The 21,203-nt window shown below is 36.8% G+C and overlaps 1 protein-coding gene across 10 annotated transcripts in view; it reads right to left on the reverse strand.

Annotated features, from left to right (window-relative positions):
- The window catches only part of sick (sickie), a 1,461,343-nt gene that overhangs the window by 1,311,374 nt on the left and 128,766 nt on the right, over positions 1-21,203 (reverse strand). Inside the window, exon 1 of one of the 10 annotated variants that reach the window (XM_081752891.1) lies at positions 16,513-17,684. The exons of the other annotated variants lie outside the window; for them this stretch is intronic. Coding sequence (XP_081609017.1) covers positions 16,513-16,692 — 180 coding nt within the window. The 5' untranslated portion in view covers positions 16,693-17,684. Of the gene's footprint in view, positions 1-16,512; positions 17,685-21,203 lie in introns of those variants that run through there. 10 annotated transcript variants of the gene reach the window in all.

The raw sequence follows: 21,203 nt of genomic DNA on the forward strand, positions 1-21,203 counted from the left end.
CTCTCATACCAGGGGCCCCTAGCTCGTTTCCAAGGTATGTGAATTTCGGGTAAACAAGATCGACGTAATTTGTTGGTTGGTTTGGTTCCAGCAGTCATTTTCAACTGTATCCTCCATGGCATCACTATTTACAACTCAATTTCTCATTAAGAGTCTTCATCCCGGCGAAATTAAAATACCGCTAATTTTACAGTAATTATGTGATATCTTCAAAACAAATAATAATATTCGAAAAGCAGAAACGTAGTGAACTAGACAATACGATTGTACAGCGGGGGACACTTCTAAATGGTACACCTTAGCCGTAAATCTCCATATGGCTGTACCATTTAGAAGTTTCCCCCGCTGTACATGTGATACTGTTATCATAACTCATCTTTCTTCTTACGATTTGCAACTGTAGCTAGTTTTAGTGTTTTTTGCGGGTTCTGTAAATAGCGGCATACCAAAAACAGATATGTGAATTGTGATGAAGGCATCACATGCAAAATCGTATTATCTAGTTCACTACGTTTCTGCTTTTCGAATATTTGTATTTGTTTTGAAGATATTACAGAAAAACTCTAAAATTAGCGGTAGTTTAATTTCGCTGTAGTGAAAAACCTTAAGAACGAGCCTCACACATACCCAGGAGAAGGCAGCAAAGCTAGGATTGATAGAAGACAGTGGAACAGAAGAACAAAGCGTATTTGAAGGTTTGACATATAGACTATTCATGGATTTGTTACTAATCAAACACTGGCAATCTTGTTTTATTTCATTCCATCTACTTCGTTCCCTCCCACTTTTTCCTGATCTGTTATCTTTCTTCTGCCTATGGTTGTAGAAGTCAGCTACTACGTCACACATTCGGGAGTTGGAAATGAACTGTGTTAGAGTTCATCTTTCCTTTCATCACCAAGGCTGTATTAAAATTTGAGTGCTCTATCAGATTTCTGCCTTAAATTTATCTGTTAACTACAAATTTTCTTCTTATTTTCCTTGTGTTCCATCTTTAACTTGAATACTCTTCACTTTTTAACTTGAATACTCTTTACTTTTTAACTTGAATACTCTTTACTTTTTAACTTGAATACTCTTCACTTTTTAACTTGAATACTCTTCACTTTTTAACTTGAATACTCTTCACTTTTTAACTTGAATACTCTTTACTTTTTAACTTGAATACGAGGTGTGTTCAAAAAGTATCGAACCTTTGTTTGACAAAAATACATTTGCTGATTTGGAAATCTGAAACAGAAATCGCCTTCAAAATAGTCTCCTTGGTAATGCACACACTTCTCTCGATGCTCCCGCCATTGTTGGGAACACTTCTGGAACGCAGTTTTTGGAATGGTGATCTACCGTGCCGTCGCATTCCACACGATGTCTTGTCTTGACTCAAATCGGGTTCTTTTTCGTGGCATTTTCAGCTTGGGAAATAACCAAAAGTCACACGGAGCCATGTCGGGTGAGTAGGAAGGCTGACGACACAGGAAAGTTGTGTTTTGCGTTGAAAGTCTGAATCCTCATGCCCAAATTCTCGTTCAAAATTGAATGTACAGATCCAATGGACTGGCTTCCGCTTGGATATCAGCCAAGCGTTTGCAATGATGCAATCGCAAATGTTTCTCTTATTTTACAAAACTGAAACCCGACGACCGTTCACTACACGTCTTCACTCGTTGGCCGATTGCCAGAGTCTGACACTTTCTGCGGCGGGAAATATTCACAACTGCGCATGAGTGTCCCCCTCTACATCTACACTGAAGAAACTCTCCCGCGCTTCATTTGTTTAGGCGGGAAAAAATAAGGTTCGATACTTTTTGAACACACCTAATCTACTAGACGGGAACACGAACACAGGAACTTGGAAGGTAGTTTAAAACACCACCATAGGTTGTCTAGTTCCTCACTAGCCTAACGCATTATGTCACTAAATCCACCTACAACGACATCGTGTATCATTGCGTTAGATTACTTCAATTTTTATATTTTGATTTTGGCATAACGGTGCTTAAATGTATACAATGTGCTTGGTAGAAGAAGAAGAAGAAGAAGAAGAAGAAAAGAAAAGAAAAGTTGTTGATTTGATCAAGGATCTTATAAAATAGAGGATCTGCCCTTACAACAAAATCTTGAAGCCATACGTCATAGTTTCGCCGCCCCTACTCTGCCCAATAGGATCGCAATGTTTTGAGCCAACAATCATGGCGGAAACGAGAGTAGCCAATCAAACGTGCCGATGCTAGGTTGTTTTTTGGCTTCATCCACTTAATAGGATCATAAAGATACATATAGGCAAATCCTCTATTTATAACATCCTTGGATTTGATATATATAAAAAAGAAATAAGATTTAAATTTTGATCAGCTGAAAATATTGGTTTCTATCACGAATAACATAGTTGTTTATTTTAAAAAGCTGTTGTTATGACGATATAAGAAAGGTTTTTTATCTACATTGAAATTGTAAGAAGAGTAAAGAATAAAAGGTAATATTGATAAAGTGATGTATGTAAATTTATGAAATTAGTCCGTGTAGACATATTATTACGAATCTTAGTTACGCTTATATTTTAAATTACGAACTGTGGGCTAGAAAATAAAATGTTTGTTGTTATACACCACTCGCTTACTGTACCCTCCTCACCACTGCAATGCGTTAAATGTCATGCTCTTCTACCGGGAATTGAATCCCGGACGCGGTACACCGAAGGCGAACGCGCCATCCACTAGACCAGAGGGAAGCGAATCGCTGACGTGAGTGTTCTCAAGGTTCTCTCGTTTCGTCCTACATTCTCATTCCACTCTTTCGTTCACAATAACCCCACTTTCATCGATTAATCGTTTGTTTTTTTTTTAATTTTCTTCGTTGTAAGGAACTATCTGTCGGAAGAATATCAAGGAAGCGTGAAAGTGACTGTCTAGTGAATCAATAGGAGCAATACCATAGTTCTATATCCCTTCTACTAAACCTTTACCTATCCTAGACTCTATTTCTTTGATTTCCAGTTTTCAGTAGACCTTTTAGATTCAAAGGGAAAAAGAACTGATCACCCAATCCTATCTTATTAACTTAGTAGCGCCACGCAGCAAGGGCGCCAATTTTCCTGTAACTTTGAGGGGGGGGCTCATTCATAAAAAATACATGTGACAATACATATAACAATAAAATATACATATAAAAATATATATTCATAAAAATGCATGGGGACCCACATGAGTTTTGGGGGGACGGGCCCCCTGGCCCCCTAGGATCGGCGTCCTTGCCACGCAGCTAAGTTATAATAACTGGACTAGTCAAAGATTTATTCTACAGTGCATATAAACCAAATTTTTCTTTCCTTTCTTTCTTTCTCCCAGCTGTTTTTATTACATTGGTACGTCACTGTACAAGGTGTTCCAGTGAGTTTTAATGGTATAAGCCTACGATTCCTCCACTGGTAACTGTTGCAAGCTTCTTATAGAAATTTTAGAGAATCGCTCAGATAGTACGTTTTGTGGTATTTTCTCAATAGGATTAACTTTGAATTTAAACATGAGATTTTTCTAGGATTTAAACACGAGAACTCATGGTTTCTAAAACTGCAGGGAATGTTGAATACTTTATCATTCGCCTACTGAATCCTCCTCACCACAACAATGCTTTGAAATGTCAATATTTTTCCACCGGGAATTGAAACCCGCATCCGGTGCCCCGAAGGCGAACGCGCCATCCATAGACCAGTGGGAACAGCATCGTTGACGTGTTTCCCACCACTACATTGATGTCCACACAGTGATGTATCAAAAACTATCACCAACTACTGGGACACTCTGTATATGAATAGTTAAATGCCAAACAGGATTATTTTCTCTTTGATTGGCAAGCTTCGGTCATTGACACAGATCAATAGAAATACATGTGTGTCCTGTGAACATATCGTGGTATGTGGAACAATAATAATAATAATAATAATAATAATAATAATAATAATAATAATAATAATAATAATAATAATAATAATAATAATAATAATAATAATAATAATAATAATAGCAGCAGCAGCAGAACAGCCTTCCAAAAAGAACTCTGAACATTTGTTCACTTATCACAATATATTTTTCTCAGTAGTAGTCAGCTATATGGAAACTCGCTCACTAGCTCACATTCCCATTTTAGTGTCAGGACCGTCTCGGTACGGCAGCACACAAAACCCTAGGGTATGAGCACTAACCGGTAGAGTTCAACTAGTGTGGGAACTACCTGAAATCAGTCTTAAAAGGCTTAAGTCCTTTTTCTGCCTACCTCAGATTATAGCTAACATGTTACCTTCATTATCAGAACAAGTGAATCGTGTAATACAGGCATAGGCCCATTTGAACTTAAAGGTGAACCTACAGTTTCTAATGGAATCAGAACCATTGAAATGGTTTCAATGAACTACCACCGGTAATCGAACCTGCGACCATGTGCACCAAAGACGAGCACAATGGAGAAATCCAAATGCAATTTCATGTTCATAATCTTTTGAAATTACAGAATTAATAACCTGATATAGCGTAGTATAGTATCATCTTGTATATATCGCACATTCTTCATGAAAGGTTTTATTTGACCATTTATCAAATCCAAAACTTTCGTGTCAAAAAGATCTCTTTCAGCCAGTGAATACATGACTACATTTAATTGAAAATATTAAAAAGAAGAAAAATAAAGTTTAAAGAGAAGATAGACAGCCACACCCTGACAATAAAGAAGGCGGGTGTCGTCTTTAGGATGCAGCCTTAGTAATGAAAGAGAACCCATGCAGCCACTTGGGGAGTGTCGCTGTTATTATATGCACAAAATATCGCAACCTTTATGCGATTTCTCTCTCCCCTTAATGGACCCATTCATTGGACTCCGCACCTCTAATGAAATCCCCGACCCTCATCGCAACGTACCACAGCTATTCACGATGCTAGCGCCACGCTGTGACAGAATTTGCAGTTAAGTGTTGGGGAAGGAGATAGCGAAGAAAACAGATTGCTATTTTTATTGCATACTTTCCTGATTTTTGAGCAAAAAAGTACTTTTTAAAAAAATAAGCGAGACTAAGGAAAAGATTTTAAAAACAGTAATAGAACTAATGGATATATATACAGGGTGATTTAAAAATCTGGATGTCCCCTTATAAGTTGGAAAAGACTGTAGGGATTGGGATGAAATCTGCGCTGTTCTTATGATGATGTATGTCCATAACGGGTGTCATCTTGAAGTTCGCTATATTGAACCGTAAGAAGACATTTTATATAATACAGTTCCCATTTGAAAATTTTCAGTAGGATTCAAGATCCTCACCTTGATAATGTAATCTCCCTTTAGGTAGAGCTTCACCCTCAACAGCGATAGCACAGATTTCTTCCCAATTCCTATAGACATGCCAAACTTACACTGATGTATCCAGACGAACCTTACGTTCGCTTTTCGAAATAGCGACCCTTTCAGCAGCGAGGCTATATGAGACGTGGACCTACAGCGTAATGTAGAATTCAAATCACATCTTCCCTAGTCTCCCATGCCAAAGGCGCATAAATAGAGCTCCTCCGTGGCTAAGCGGTTAGCGTACGCGTCTTTGGCGTGGGAGATCCGGGTTCGATTCCCGGCGGGGGCTCATGTGATTCGGATTCGACGTTAATCAGTAAGTCCATGTCTCATATAGCCTCGTTGCTGAACGGGACGTTAAACGCAAAATCAATTCAACCCAAAGGCGCATACGTTAACGCTTAGTCACGAAGGAGCTTTGAACCTGACGTTCGAGAACATTGAAATGCTTATCGTAATCAAATAGAAGTTTGTTAAAACGCAGTAATCTACCTTTGTTTCTGTAGAGATCTTTTTTTTTTTTTTTTTTTTTTTGACTATTGTTCAATGAAGAATTTTCACACCTAAATATATGTATTTTATCAGTACCTTTTGAATACTTTTTCAGTACCTTTCTCTTCAGGTTTTTCGACCATAACTTTACACCTTAAAACCCGGTCCTTAATGATAACTAACCAATAATTTTGTTATCTGTGCAGTATTAAATATCAAAATTAGCTGGCTTTCCTTACGTGTCTACATGCCAGTTCTGTGTTAAAAGGGTAGAAGAATATATAAATTGCCATATATCGACGGGGGCTATTTCTTAAGGTTCGAGCAATTTCAAATTATTGCTAAGAATTGATTTTAAAATACCGTCAGATGGCAAAATATATTGTTCTAAAATTCAAAACTGTGAATATGCAAAGTTCTCACTTGTTTTATATAGAATGATAATTTTATTTATTCCAAAATCATTTAAGTGAGTTTTGCTTATTTGGTCTACTGCGTGGCCTTGTTAACCAGAAAAATACTTATTTTCTGCCTATTTCTTGAATTCATGGTCTGGCAAAGCTATTTCATTACTCTTGTTACGTTGTTAGCATTTGAATAATCATATCACTATAATAGGTATTGAATGCAAGTCTTCGTAAAGTTCTTTAAATCATGTATTCTTGATCTTCAAGACTAATCAGACAGCTGATAAAGACTAAAACTATATGCAATACTTCTAAACAGGGGTAAAAGTGGATTTAAGTTGATTTTAGTTTAGCGTCCCTTTCAGCTGCGAGGCTATATGAGACGTGAACCTACTGATTAATGTGGAATCCTAAGCACAAGTTAGGGGACGGTAGATAGCGGCATGACGTCACACAGTCCCCGTGCCTATCTTTGCCCGTTGTAATTTTTAAGGAACTGGGGAAACGATATTTTTGGAGGTGGGGGACGGCGTCCCCCCGCGTTATCCCACACTTTTACCCCTGCTTCTAACTACCTGCTGTGATTTGTCCCGGGAGTCATTCATGAATATGAAGTTTTATTGTTAAACATTACTTGATAGTCATACTGATGCCGATATTAACTCACAAATTTAAAATATCGATTTTAAGTACACTGAAGAAGAATGATTATTATTCAGTTAAAAAGGCCTTCCATTTCTTTCTTAACCCACACAGTATTTCTCTAGGGAAGAGGGTGGCCATTTGTGCTATGATCCATCACGTTCAGAGTTCAATAAGTCTTGCACAAATGGGTATAGCTGCAATATGAGGATGCAATTTTAGGTGAACATATTTTGATCCTTTAGCAACAAAATGGTAATAATTATTGTTTTGTATTGCACAGGTAAACCACAAGAAACACTGAAGTATGCGTCAGGACCCAACAACGGTCGGTAACGGAATTCTTGTTCAAAACTGGTGATGAATCAACCACATCAATTCATAGGAAGTTGCTTCCTATTTATGAGGGCTATGCCAGTATCCAACGTTGGTTGCAGTCGTTTAAGAGTCTTCATCCCAGCGAAATTAAAATACCGCTAATTTTACAGTAATTATGTGATATCTTCAAATAGATAAAAGATAATTTGAAATATGGAACAAGAGCGCCCTAGACAATATTATTTTGCGTGAGGTACCGTTATCACAAGTCACCTAGCGGCTTTCCGTTTTCAGCTGTTTAGAAACGCGAAAATAAATGCCGATTTTCAAAATGGCTCGAAATCGAAAGCAGATAAGTGAGTCGTGATAACGGTTTCTCATGTAAAATAATATTGTCTAGGGCGCTCTTGCTCCACATTTCGATTTCGCCGGGATGAAGACTCTTAAGAAAAATTCTAGACTTTCCGGATCAGACAAGAAAATTATGGTCTTCTTTTTCTGGGATGAATAAAGTGTTATTTTCATAGACTTCTTGAAACATGGATCCACAATTAACAAGGAATGTTATTGTTTGTCACTGAATAACGTAGGGCGTACTCTCCAGACCAAGAGACCGGAGTGCAAGGTAAGGTCATCAAATTGCATTATGACAATGCCAAGACTCACACAGTCAGAGCAGAAAATCATGAAAAATCGATGGGAAGTCGTCCCTCAGCCTCCCTATAGTCCAGACTTAGCTTCTTTGGATGTATTCCTGTTTTGGTAGTCTGAAGGCCCACCTGCATGAAAAACATTCGACAGTGACAAGGTTCGCCATTTTTGGGTGAAACAATGGTGTAAAAGTCATGTAGCTGAATTTTACCAAAGTGCATTCAAGGCATGGACGAGAGCTTCTCACAAGTCCGCAGCTGGAGATTACATTGATTGACATGATCTTGTAGCCAAAGGATCAAAGTATGTTCACTTAAAATTTCATCACCATATTGCAACGAATAACAATATTGTAAATAATTGTGCAAAATTTATTGAACGGCCCTTGTATAGTCTAAACGTATTATCTTAGTGACTACTACTTTTGCTTACAAGACGAGTTGATGTCATACGAGACGAGAAAGAGGTTTTCCCATAGAAAAAGATACAGTTTTTGAGACTAGAAAGTACTTTGACGACATCTATTCGGGACGAGGCAGTACCAAATCGGGTCTCTTAGGCAAACTATTAGTGACATGGCTTCCCTTAAGAGTCCCTATCACTGCGAAATTAAAATACCGCTAATTTTACATTAATTATATGATATATTCAAATAGATAAACGATGATCGAAAAGTGGATCAAGACCTCCCTAGACGATGTTATTTTGCAAGAGGTACCGTTATCACGAGTCACCTAGTAGCTTTCCGTTTGCAGTTATTTAGAAACGCGAAAATAAATGTTAATTTTCAATATGGCTGGAAATCGAAACCAGATAAATGAGTCATGATAACGGTATCTCACGCAAAATAATATTGTCTCGGGAGGTCTTGTTCCACTTTTCGATTATCTTTTTATCTATTTGAAGATATCACAGAATTACTGTAAAATTAGCGGTATTTTAATTTCGCAGTGATGAGGCCTCTTACGAAAAGTGCCACCGATTTTAACATTACCCAAAGGTTGTGGTTTCCAATATTCCTTAGGATTGTGCAGGAGATAAGACGAGAAATAATCTTCGTGACGATATGCAATATTTTTCAGTGGTATCTTTGGAAGAGAAGTTATTGAGGGACATTTGGAATCAGTGTTGCCATTCAATTTTTTTAAAAATAACCTTAACTTTCTCAAATTACCGTCAATTGTTTCCCTTCCAAAGACGACACTACCACATGCTGCATACCGTTGGAAAGATCATTCCATCACCTTTTAAATCCGCTATGTCTTACCTCTGTAAAATAGTTACAGGGTGAACAATACGCAACAAAGTCAAAAATGGTTTACAACCTGTAGCGCTCAAACCGTTGAGATTAGGACCTATGTTCATATGAACTTTTTTGCTTAGAATCACTCATACTACCATTCCCCCTAATACCATAAAATATTGCCCCTTCTTCCTGGGACACCCTATATATACTAGTGTTTTTGCACAACGGCGTTCAATTATAACTAGAACTTGTTAATTTGTACTACTTCCGACTTGAGTATTAGCTCCAAAAAACAAAATTCGGGTCCTAATTTTTTCACCCTCGACATTCTGACCAAATTTTGTGATGATTGATCAAACACTTCTCGAGATTTTTTTTTTTTTTTTTTTTTTTGTCTGGGACGAGTAGACACCCTAAATATACAAAGGAGATTTTGTAAACCAATATCCTGAAAAATTGATGTAGAAGCTCAGAGAGGTAACTTTACTTTCTTACTTTCTCTTTCTTTCTCCACCAATTGGTTATAGAAACAAATAAAATTGATTTAGAAAAATATGACATAATCAAATTGGTACAGAAATAAATACAATTGGTGGAGAAATTAAGGGATAACAGAGATGTTAGCCAGTTTTATAACTGAAGACATTGAGTTGATTTTTTGAGTTTAACGTCCCGTTCATCAGCGAGGCTATATGAGACGTGGACCTACTGATTAACGTGGAATCCGAAGTACATGAGCTCCTGCCGGGAATCGAACCCGGGTCTCCCACGCCAAAGGAGCGCACGCTAACAGCTTAGCCACGAAGGAGCTGAAGACTGAAGACGATCTTAGACTTTTTGCTAGAAGAAAAGTCAAAGGTAAGTGGTGACTCAAAAATATTTTCTTGTTCTCAGATGTATGGATAATTCCAATCGGCAACACTTCAGCACAGATTTTCTCACTCTGATTCAGGTATTTCATATATATATATATATATATATATATATATATATATATATATATATATATATATATATATATATATATATATATATATATATATATATATATATAAAACCACAATTATTGTTAAACCATGCATTAGTTGCTTGGCAGCAGTAACAGAACAGTCTCGTGGCATGTTGCAACATTGCACTTCACTCTCAGAAGCTATTACTTGGAGAAAAAAACAAAAAAAAAAAAAAAAGGAGCAGTTGGTCGATTGCGTTCAGTACAAATAGACATAATTAAACAATTAAAGTGAGACATCGATAAGTCGAAGCTGAAGGGAATACATAAAAAATTGGAATTAACGAGTTTTCGACTAAGCAGCGTTCGAGTTATCAATGCGACCACAGCAAAAATTCGAGATATCGAGGTTCGGCGTTCCTCATGCAAAGTGACAATATAACCACTATATCTCGGAAGTTTTATTCGTTCAACCTCTATAGCTCGAAGTTGTGCCTTAGATTAAATAAGGTGATTAGTAAAAATAAAACACTGGATATGAGTAAAACATACTTAGTGCACATTAGCAACAATGACAATTACTTAAAAAAAATAGTTATAGCTTCGAGTTTTCGAGGTCATATCGAGAGAAACTCTACTTATGGAGGTAAACGTCGACTTGTAGAGGATCGCAGATACGAAAATTTGAGTTACCGAGGTTTTTAAATATGATTATGAAACCCTTAAAATGAGACTTGAGTTCAATGGAATGTTAAACAAATTTGAGTAATGAAGGAATTCGAGTTAACGAAGTCCAACTGTATTATTTCTTGTATGGAAATAATTTAGTACAATATGTTGCTTTATTATGCATGCACTACATATGTTACTTCCAACGTTAACTATTTCTGTAAACAAAACTGTTAAAAATCACAAGATCTTTCCGTTTACGCCATCTAGTAGCAACATTAATCAACTACAACGGCAACATGAGAACCTTATTTTATTACGACTTTTATACAATTTGTTCAATGTTTTCTAATATTGTATTTTCCTACTTGGGTCGAATTTCCTGCAAAGTAAAGGATGTAATGTGTTGCGAAACCATATTTCAAGTGTGTGTTAAGGATTGCAGTCAGAGTCATGTTCAACATTTTCGTCTTTCTAAATTCATTGCTTATCTTGGGTCTTTTAAAGCGGAAATATTAAAAACCAAGGAAGGAGGAATTCTACGGAGGTGATCATGACAGACAAGAAAGGCGATGTAAACAGTCTCTGAGAGCGTTTAACTATGTGTATTGATCGAGCGTTTAAAGGAAGCAGACGGAGATTATTGGAGACGCTCCAGAGGATAAACAGCCGGTAGCCAACACGAAAAAAAATCCATTTAGAAATACATTGCGCTAGGTCACGAATGCTTACACTTAGTTATCTCCTAACAGCGTGACCAGGGTTTTTCATAATGATTTCAGAAAGCGTTAAGCTGTAGTGTGGTAGGTATGAAGGCAGAAGGCTTTTGGTGTGGGAAACCCTGGTTCGATTCCCGGCGGAGCTCATGCGGTCCAGAGTTCACGTTAATTTTAAGAGGTACGGTGGTTCAGTGGTAAAGCGCTTACCTTTGGTGCGTGAGGTCCCATCTTCGACCCCTGGCCAAGTAAGTTGTGGTGGACAACATCGTGCTCATGGGTTCTCCCACTTTCTCATTCCAAAAATTCTTCCATATTCATTCACATATTTTAATTATCGTCTCCCTTAGCCTAACAGACATAAACGTGGGATGTTACACTCAAAAAAATTTCTACTATAAGCTGTAAGTCCACGTCTCATATAGCCTCCCTGCTGAAAGGGATGCTAAACAAGGGCGCAGTAACTTTGGGGAGCCCATTCATAAAAAATACATATAACAAGAAAAAATACATATTTATAAAAATACGGGGGGCCCACATGAGCTTTAGGGGGCCCGAGCTTCCCCGGCCCCTCAGGATTGGCGCCCTTGATGCTAAACTAAAAATCAAATCAAACCAAAGACAGAAAAAAAATATTTTTTGTGAATATGATACATACTAGTTTCAAAGCAAATCATTTATAATTAGTTGATGCAATCACATGCATCATAAGATGGTTTCTTCAGGTTAATTTTGTCGTTTTATTGACTTTAATGACGCGGCTGAAAAAACTAAAATAGTTAATGTGAGCTAAGATAACTAAGAGAACTTTCATGGTTCACCAGGAATTATAAAACAAAAATACACCATAATCAGTAACGACTACATATAACAACAGGGAAGGGTGTCACTAAACACCTATTTAAAGGTAAAATTCAGGTATTCACCTAGCGAGATTGACAAAAAATGTGGAATTATTTCAGTCAGAATAGATGGTCACCGGACTTGAACCCCGAATCATAAAGCAAGAATTTTAACCACTAACCTATGGCTGCTTGATAGATATAACTGAATCGGGCATTTTCTAGTGGCTAACACATGTATTGTTAGTATACCAGGTCCTGGATTGGACTTTTGGGTGGATAAAACATTCAAGGTACTACAGTGGTTTACTTTTCACGTTGAACTGCAAGGCTGTGATATGTTGTCTTGCGGTTGATGTATAAACAAATCAATAAATGAACCATCACGTATTTTTAGTACCATTTTCACTCTCTTCGTGGATGGTTGAATTTTAAATACTTTTGTTGAGGATCAAGCCCCTACTAAATTTGGAACTTTTTCATCATTCGCTATCATAGGAGAAACTTGTCCAAGCTGTTCATGATTTCCAAAATGTGGTCATTCGCTGCCAGTACTTCCCCAGCGCCCCCAGCACTACGAAAAGGGAACTATTCTTCCAATCTTCATTATATCATGCATCACATGATTTGTACTTCGTATTCCATAGAAATTAAAGTTACTTTAATTAAATTTTTTAACTGCTCAAAGAGGACATAGTTTACTGTAAATTAAATCCAATAAATCACAGGTAAGCAACTAATCATCCATTCCACCTAAACTTTCCTATTTAGAAGTTTACAACTTACTTCTTTCAATTGTTTGTGACGCTTCGTTTATTCAGTGCAGTAAAGTTCATTACCGGACGAAACTTTCTGCCTTTAACTGTTTTGCCCTTCAACATTACATTGTCCACTTGGGCTATGACAGAGTCAGAGTTATAAGGTCTCACTATCCATAATGATTTTGCGTTATTCGTCATTGGCACCCTGACACATCATCTTTAGTAGAATTTGTCTCAAACCTGTCCATTGGAAGTTATTGACAACTGAATTCTTTCCAGTTATTCGTATCTGTCATTTTCTCTTATGTATCGAGGAATTATTATTTCGTCTTCGGCACGAGTTGCTGCTAATTCGGAGCTGGTCCAAGGTGTCTTGGATGTGGAGAAATGCGAGGTGACGATGGATTTTAGTAATTTCGGTGGCTTTACAAACTAGTTATTATATGTGTCCATTCTGTCACCCTATTTGACGTTACAACCAAGTTGATAAAAACTATGGAACTTTCTTTCTTAATAGATTCTATAGTATTACCTCGGACTGATCAATTCTGATGCTTTACTTTTATTATCACATGTTATGTGAATGTGATCTTACACATTGTGGTATTTAGTGTGCTGGAGAACTTTCTTGAATCTTGAATTTAGACATGTAGTGAGATAAGTAGTTTTAAGTTGAGAATAATCCTTTACAATTTACCTATTACTTAAAACTAAATTAGTTATAGCCGCTACTCTTGTTTCATATCAGAATGTTTACTATTTCCCTCCTTTAGCCTAACCAGCATATATTCGTGGGACGTAAAACTTAAAGATTTACTATTTTATTTCAATTCAAATTATTCTAAATTACTACATAACTAGCTGAATCCGTGCTCTCTACACAGCGCATCATTCATATATAAGCATGAATCTCCTTGTCATTCTTTACTACATCTGTACATGTCCCTTTACAGGCACAAGTGAAAGACTTTTTGATAAAAATTGACACGAAATACCATAAACGGGAGATTTTTTTTTCCAGTATTTATCACCGTTTGCAAGATTTGAGCTTACTTCCGGTTGGAGTGTCTAATTCATGTATGATTAGTGTTTTCTTTCTTCTTGTATGCAGTATGTAACAAGCAAACACATTACACACGCAATTAATTATGTCAGTGATATATGGTATTCATTGAGCAAAACACTCCACACAATAAAGATTCACTTTAGACTGGACATGTAGTTATCCTTCGTTTTTCATTATCATTTAACCATGAAAAAAACCCCCGTATACAAATATGTGATGTCAGAATGTATAACTCGAAGGATATGATGCTTGACTTTTTTAAAATTTCAACATTTTGAGTGAACCCCTAAGAAATATAATAAAGAAATAGCAGCCATTTTTTTAAATATTCAATTAGAACTGAATATTCTATACAAAAGGACACCGTACAAAAAGCATTGCATTTCCTCATCTGTCCGATTTGGATGATTTTTGGATATGTTGTAGCTGAGGAACCCCGGTCAATTGTTTATATGGGGCCAACTCCCTATGATCAACCTTGTGACCTGCATAGGGCATCAAAGGTCACAAGGTGTACAAACATCATTGCATTTCTTCGTCTGTTCGATTTGGGAGATTTTTGGATATGCTGTAGCAGAGGACCTCCCGGGAAATTGTTTATATGGGATCAACTTCCTATGACCAACCTTGTGTTCTTCAGAGGTCACCAAAGGTCGCACAACGAATGTTGGTAGAACTTGTTCAAACTTGGCATACAAAAAATAGTTGTGTGTTATTTTGGGCTACGGCAATCGAGGACAGTCAACGTAACAGTGTGACTTGTGGTGACCTCTGGAAATCACAGGGTTGGTCATAGGAAGTTGGCCCCATATAAACAATTGAGCGGGGTCCTCAGCTATAACGTATCCATAAATCATCCAAATCAGACAGACGAGGAAATGCGATGCTTTTTGTATGGTGTCCTTTGCAATCGATCAGTGAAAACGGTATCTTTCTAGAGCCTATAGTTCCCGAGAGCTTACTGTCGAAAGGTTGGCCACAAACATATAAAATTTTCTTGATCACAAACATCTAAACCTAGCATTTTAATATATACATTGGCATTAGACTTCTTTATCTAGTATCGCATTATGATATTTTTTCTAGCTTGAGCTAGTTGTGGAGTATCTTCTCCATTATTCATTTTCCGTTTGCGAGTAACCCTCTTCTACTATTGAGCTGCTATTCCTCTGCGCCTATGCACTGATTTGAACCATATATCAACCTATTTCGTAAAGTAACATAGCGTCAATGCCCACGATTACGATTACAAGTTAAAAAAGAAAAGAAAATAAATTTTGTCGCCTTCTTTCGGAGAAACGAGTCAGAATTATAACATACGAACAAATAAATAATTTGTATTCACTATTTCGTCTCAAGCTAGAGAAATGTTTTTTTCTTGCAATGAAATAAGTTGTTCCTAAGGAACAACGGTTCTAAAACTGCGAATATTAGAGACAACGAAGTCATTATTAAATTTAATTCGGAGTTGTCTCTGGAATTTACTTGATGAAATTGGGAAGTAACAGTGTTGAGTGAAAGAAGCAAAAGTGGAGTGGTAGATCAGTGGTACTCAACCTAATTCCTAACACGACCCCTATTTTATCACATCCTCTTGCCAGCGACCCCCTTATAATTTCTGGTTTGTAATAAGCTTGTGTGGGATTCTTAATATACCTATTGCGGAGATCTCATGGTATTTATCTATTTCTATAATAGTGAAATACATTTCTTGCATATAATGCATGCAGTAACTTCTGTAAAAGCAAATGGGTTAAAACCAAATGTGATCAGTTCATTCATATTACAATATCTAATCCGATCCGTCATACTGTTTCAAAATGGAGGCCGTTTGAAAATTTTAAAACTTTATAACTCCCTTAATCTTGGGTCATATGACAAAAAAGAGACTGATTTCTAATTTTGGTTTAAAAAAACTTGAACAGTTGTTAAAAAAGTTACTGAGAATTTTTAATTTCCGAGAGGCTTTCACTTTGAGTATTATCCGGTATTAGATTCTAATTATATTTATATCTTTCGTTTATCTTCGCGACCCGCAGGTTGAGAAACCCTGAAGTAGATAGTTTAAAAAGGTTCTAAGTAACTGCTCTCGTAAAATTGACATTTTTGAACAGACGTTTCTAATTTCTGGAAACATAATATCAATATTATCAGTGGACAGGTTTGGAAAAGAGAAAAATCTTACGTGGCATGTGCTATATAGGAATAATCACCAAAGAATCACTTCTGCCATGTAAGTAAATGAAGCTTTGAAATATATTTATGCAACCATTCGTACATCTCAGTTTGTCAGTGTTGCATAACTTCTAAAAAGCGGGGGAATAATATTTGATAGTGAATAGAGAGAATTACTTTGGAGACTCATTTAATTGAATATTACATAAATAAAACATTTAATATATATTTTTAAAAATTCTGTACTCACCTTTTTGGTCTTCAAATTGTTTTTTTCCCATCGCCATATAACAGCGCCGTTATATCCAACACCAAAAGAATTATTGTATCCAGGGAATACTCCTGGATAGGAGCTGTTGTATCCAGTACTATAACCACCATGATATGCCCCTCGCCTCGTGCCCATCATATGGTACTGTCTCGAGGACATATCACCTTACACTCTTCTAATCAGTCCCATGTTAAAACTTTCACATCTTGAGTTTAACAATCACACGTTTCCTGTCTCAAATTAGTTGATGTATAGGTATTGCATAGTATCCAATATTCTTCCTAGTAACATCATGTTTTATTTAAGTTGATTTGATATTACTAACTACCCGAACAGAAGATTTATTTTACGAAATTCGACTTCGTCTCCCGAAATACACATAAGCACCAAAATACAAACCGTTGAATATTACATTTCAAGCCGAAGAAAACTTTTTAGGTTTCAATTTGATTCTTTACAATTTAAGATATTTTCAATGATAACAGTAAGTTTATAAGTATATTTTCCTGGAAGTATGTTTCCGCTTCACTCAAGATTTGTATTTAATACGGACATGTATTTTGGTTTTTATTTTTCTACAAAATGTAAAATCCAATATTAAAGATAGGATAGATGCAATTTTGTGTATTTCTCATATAATCTTAAATTTAAGTAGCACGCCATCCAGTATCATAAAAATAACACGCTAAAGAAAATGTTAAGTACTAAAATAAGTTGGTATCTTGGTTAGATTTGTCAGGACCAAAATGAATCCTATTAATTGCAAAAACAATTTCGTGACCTTGGTTCACCTGCCTTGTCAGACGTTTGACCCAAACAGCTGAGAAGAGGCCGCGTGAATCGTGGATCAATATTAGCAAGTTGTGAAGTGTTTTATCCCGATGGTGAACCACTGTCCGCTGATCGAGGGAATCTATCGGATTTTCGAGTTTGCTCAGAACAGTGCAAATACAAAACGTAAACCAAGAACAAGGTTTAGTTACATTGAAAATTATTGCTTATCCTTCGAAATTTGCCATTAAGAATACACACAGATCACAGAAATTACTTAAACTTGTACAAAAACTCCGCGGAAAATATCCCAAATTATTAGTATTATTATGCGTTTCCAATGATAAACACTAATTACCACCTGTTCTTTTGTGCACACATTCACTCGCCGCGCGATTTTCTTTGATCGTGACCCGCGAGAACCCAGCGCCAAGCATTGACTGGTTGTGCTCGCGCGCGAAAACCCTGGGCCACTTTCTCTCAGCGATTTCAAGTGGGATTTGTCATGCGCGCGTTTCATATCGTACATGCGTCAAGTGTCTCTCGATTTGCTATCTACCCTCTGTCTCTCTCTCTCTCTTTCTCTCTGTTTATGTCTATTGCTGATTCTTTTACCCTTCGGGTTACTATTTTAAATGTTTTCGGGCTCTTTAAATATAATGTTGGAAGTTTTGGTGTCCAAACAAGTCAGTAACATAAGTAGAACTAGAGAGAGCGAGGCAATTGACACAGACAAGGTCCATTTGTGGCCTAGGGTATAGTCATTTCCTTTTTATTTATTTATTTACGTATTTATTTATTTATTAGTTAAGCAGACACATTATTTAAAATAAAATGCAGTCTATGTATTTTATGGTTGCATAATACAACAATACTGAACTGAACCAGAGTTTCTGATGCTTTCTGGAGTGTCATTCCAAGCTTTGATGGCAGTGAAAGATTTGGAAAAGAAATTAGATTTGTGCGTTTGAACGGCGAGTGTTGTGTTTCCTTTAGAACAGATATATAGTGGGTGAGTATCGCCGAGAAATTTAAATTTAGAGGATAGATAGATAAGTAGGTTTTTTACAATTAATTATTTTATATAAAAGTGTTAGAGAATGAATGCGGCGGCGGGTGCTTAGATTGCACTATCCTAGTTGCTGATAACAATGGGAGATGTGGTCGAAGCGCTTTTTATTAAATATGAAGCGAACACAGGCATTCTGTCTGAATGCGCTGTAAACGTTTTGCCCGATCTTCAGTTAAATCAACATATGCTGCATCACAATAATCTAAATGAGAGATTACCAATGACTGAACCAGGGACGCTTTAATGGATTCCGGAAGAAAGTTTTTTAAACGCTGAAGAGAATGGAGCGAGCCGTAAGCTTTCTTGCATACTCGATTAATATGGTCTGTCCAATTTAGGAATTTATCGATCTGGAGTCCTAGGCTATTGACGCTATTTACAAAGTCTTTTACAAAAAGAGAAGTTACAACAAGTAAGTTTCGGTTTAACATTGTGACAACACGATGGATTTTGAGACGGCCCAATATTGAAACCGGAAGCGAAGTACTTCCGGTTTAAACAGAAGGACGACAGCGGAGATAGAAGGTACTCGTGGGATTTTAGTACATGCGTCGTAATATATATAAATATATAGTAATACTTATAAACATTTCTCGCTTTTCCTTCCATTATTGGTCTATAAGGATGTAATATTGAAACCGGAAATGGTTAGATCTACCTTATCCGGTTTCAGGAAATAGAGTCTATTCTTGGACCGTTCTTGTTCTATAGGATTCAATGCTGAAACCGGAAATACTACATTTATACCACTTCCGGTTTCAACTGAAGGATAAATACAGAGGTGAAAACTATTAGTAGAATGCTGAATCTACGTATGTACAATATTGTTCAAAAATTATTGCAGACTTACTTCTCTGAAAAGAGTTGTAGTCTTACCTTCGGTTGGAATTAAGTCTATCCAACGTAGATATTCCTTGGCTAATCAACATATTAATTTGCAGCAGGACAAGGGCGCCGATCCTGGGGGTCCGAGATCCCCCAGAGCTCATGTGGGCCCCATAATATTTGGCATAATTTGAATGCAATTTGTCTTAAAATCCTCATATAGGCCTTCTGCATCTAAATGCCTCCCCCTCCCAATTTACAGAAAAATCAGCGCCCTTGCAGTAGAAGCATCAGAATTTCCTAAGTTTTGTTCCCACAATTTCACCTTGCACATCAAGATGAAGTCCCAAATTTTTTGAACAAGATTGAAAGTAAATTCTCATAATATACAGGGTGTTTCAAAATGAATATCGGAGATTTAAGACTTTGTAGTATTTATTACAATTAACTGACAATTATAAACAATACATCAAATGATACAACAACTCAAACAATTTTGTACGCATGCATGTGCATGCAGTTTCCTCTGTCTGTCGTTAGAAAGCGCTAGCAGCAAAGATGGCGGCTAGTGAGCAGAAAGTTTTTTGTCTTTTACATTTTGCAAAGGCTGAATCTGTAGTTACAGTGCGTGGAGAATTTTAAGGAGATGCTTACAACTACGTCCTTATCGTTTGCAGTCGCTAGAAGCTGTAAAGCTTATAGACTACGGTTTGCGTGCCAATTTTTGCAAATGAAATGTTGCTGCATGACGATGTAGATTTTCTGGATTGTGTCGTCTTTATTGATGAATCGAGATTTCACCTAAGTGGCAATGTGAACACTCATAATGTTTACATCAGAGGGTCAGCAAATCCCCACTAGATGGTGCAATTGCAACGAGATTTCCCTAAATTGAATATGTTTCGTGCCAAATCCTGGCGGGAAAGTTTATGGGCCTTTCTCGCCTATCGACTCGATGTGTGACATGTGACGAATGATGCTGCGTGGGTTTTCTCGGGTTCTCCCGTTTTCTTCCACTTTATTCATACCACCATTTCATTTATTTCTTATCATCACCGTCTCCTTTGGCCTAGTCGACATAATCGTGCGAAGTAAAACTGGAAGATTTTTAAGAATGGTGGTCACATTGAACACTTGTAGCAAAAGTGGTTTGAGTTGCTCTTTCATTTCATGTATTACTTATAATTGTACTTTAAATGTAATAAATACTATGAAGCCTTCAAACCAACGGTGTCCATCAGGGGGGCAAGGTGGGGCGCTCGGCCCCCCCTAGAGGAAATTGTACTTGGGAATATCAAAAACACAATACAATTTTTACATTAGTTACAGCAAAATTTGAAACTATATTTGAAACGTCGATTATACTTGACCGCCTTGGAAACCACAACATGGGCGCCCTTGCTTAAAACCATGATATTCATTTTGAAACAACTTGTGCGTAAGAAAGCAGAGCTTATTCACCTATCTTTTTTGGCGATATTCTATTTCTATTCGGTCCTTTTATGGTTTCATACGTTAAATTAGGTTACCAACGTTAAATTAATAGTATTGCCGAGCGAGCGTTAGCGAGAGAAGGCGGGTTAGAGCCCCGCAGGGCACGTTCTTTCTGTCTTCGTTACCAAGAATTCACTTTCTTTTGTCACACAAATCACTTTCACTTACTTTTACAGTTTGTACAGGTCCTTTACTGCCTTCAAAAAATTGTGTACTATGCTTTCTTGACTACTTGAACACCACTATCAATTCATTTCTCCTGTAATCTTCTTCTTCTTTTTTTTGCCAGTTTTGCCACCCTAATACTAAACATTTACCGAAAGCAGTTTACTCTAGTCCTTACAGTGTTAATAACGAACAGGCAGAAGAAAGACAGTACCGTATCGTTTTTATGAATTACAATACATATGAATAAGTAAATATGAGCAAAATCATGCATAAAAAACTATTTTGTCTGACAATATTAGAAAGAGTTGGATAAAGTTAGGTAATAAAGGGAGAGATTAGA

The sequence above is a fragment of the Thermobia domestica genome, chromosome 3 (assembly GCF_964235325.1).
Source record: "Thermobia domestica chromosome 3, izTheDome1.hap1.1, whole genome shotgun sequence".
NCBI classification, from domain to species: domain Eukaryota; kingdom Metazoa; phylum Arthropoda; class Insecta; order Zygentoma; family Lepismatidae; genus Thermobia; species Thermobia domestica.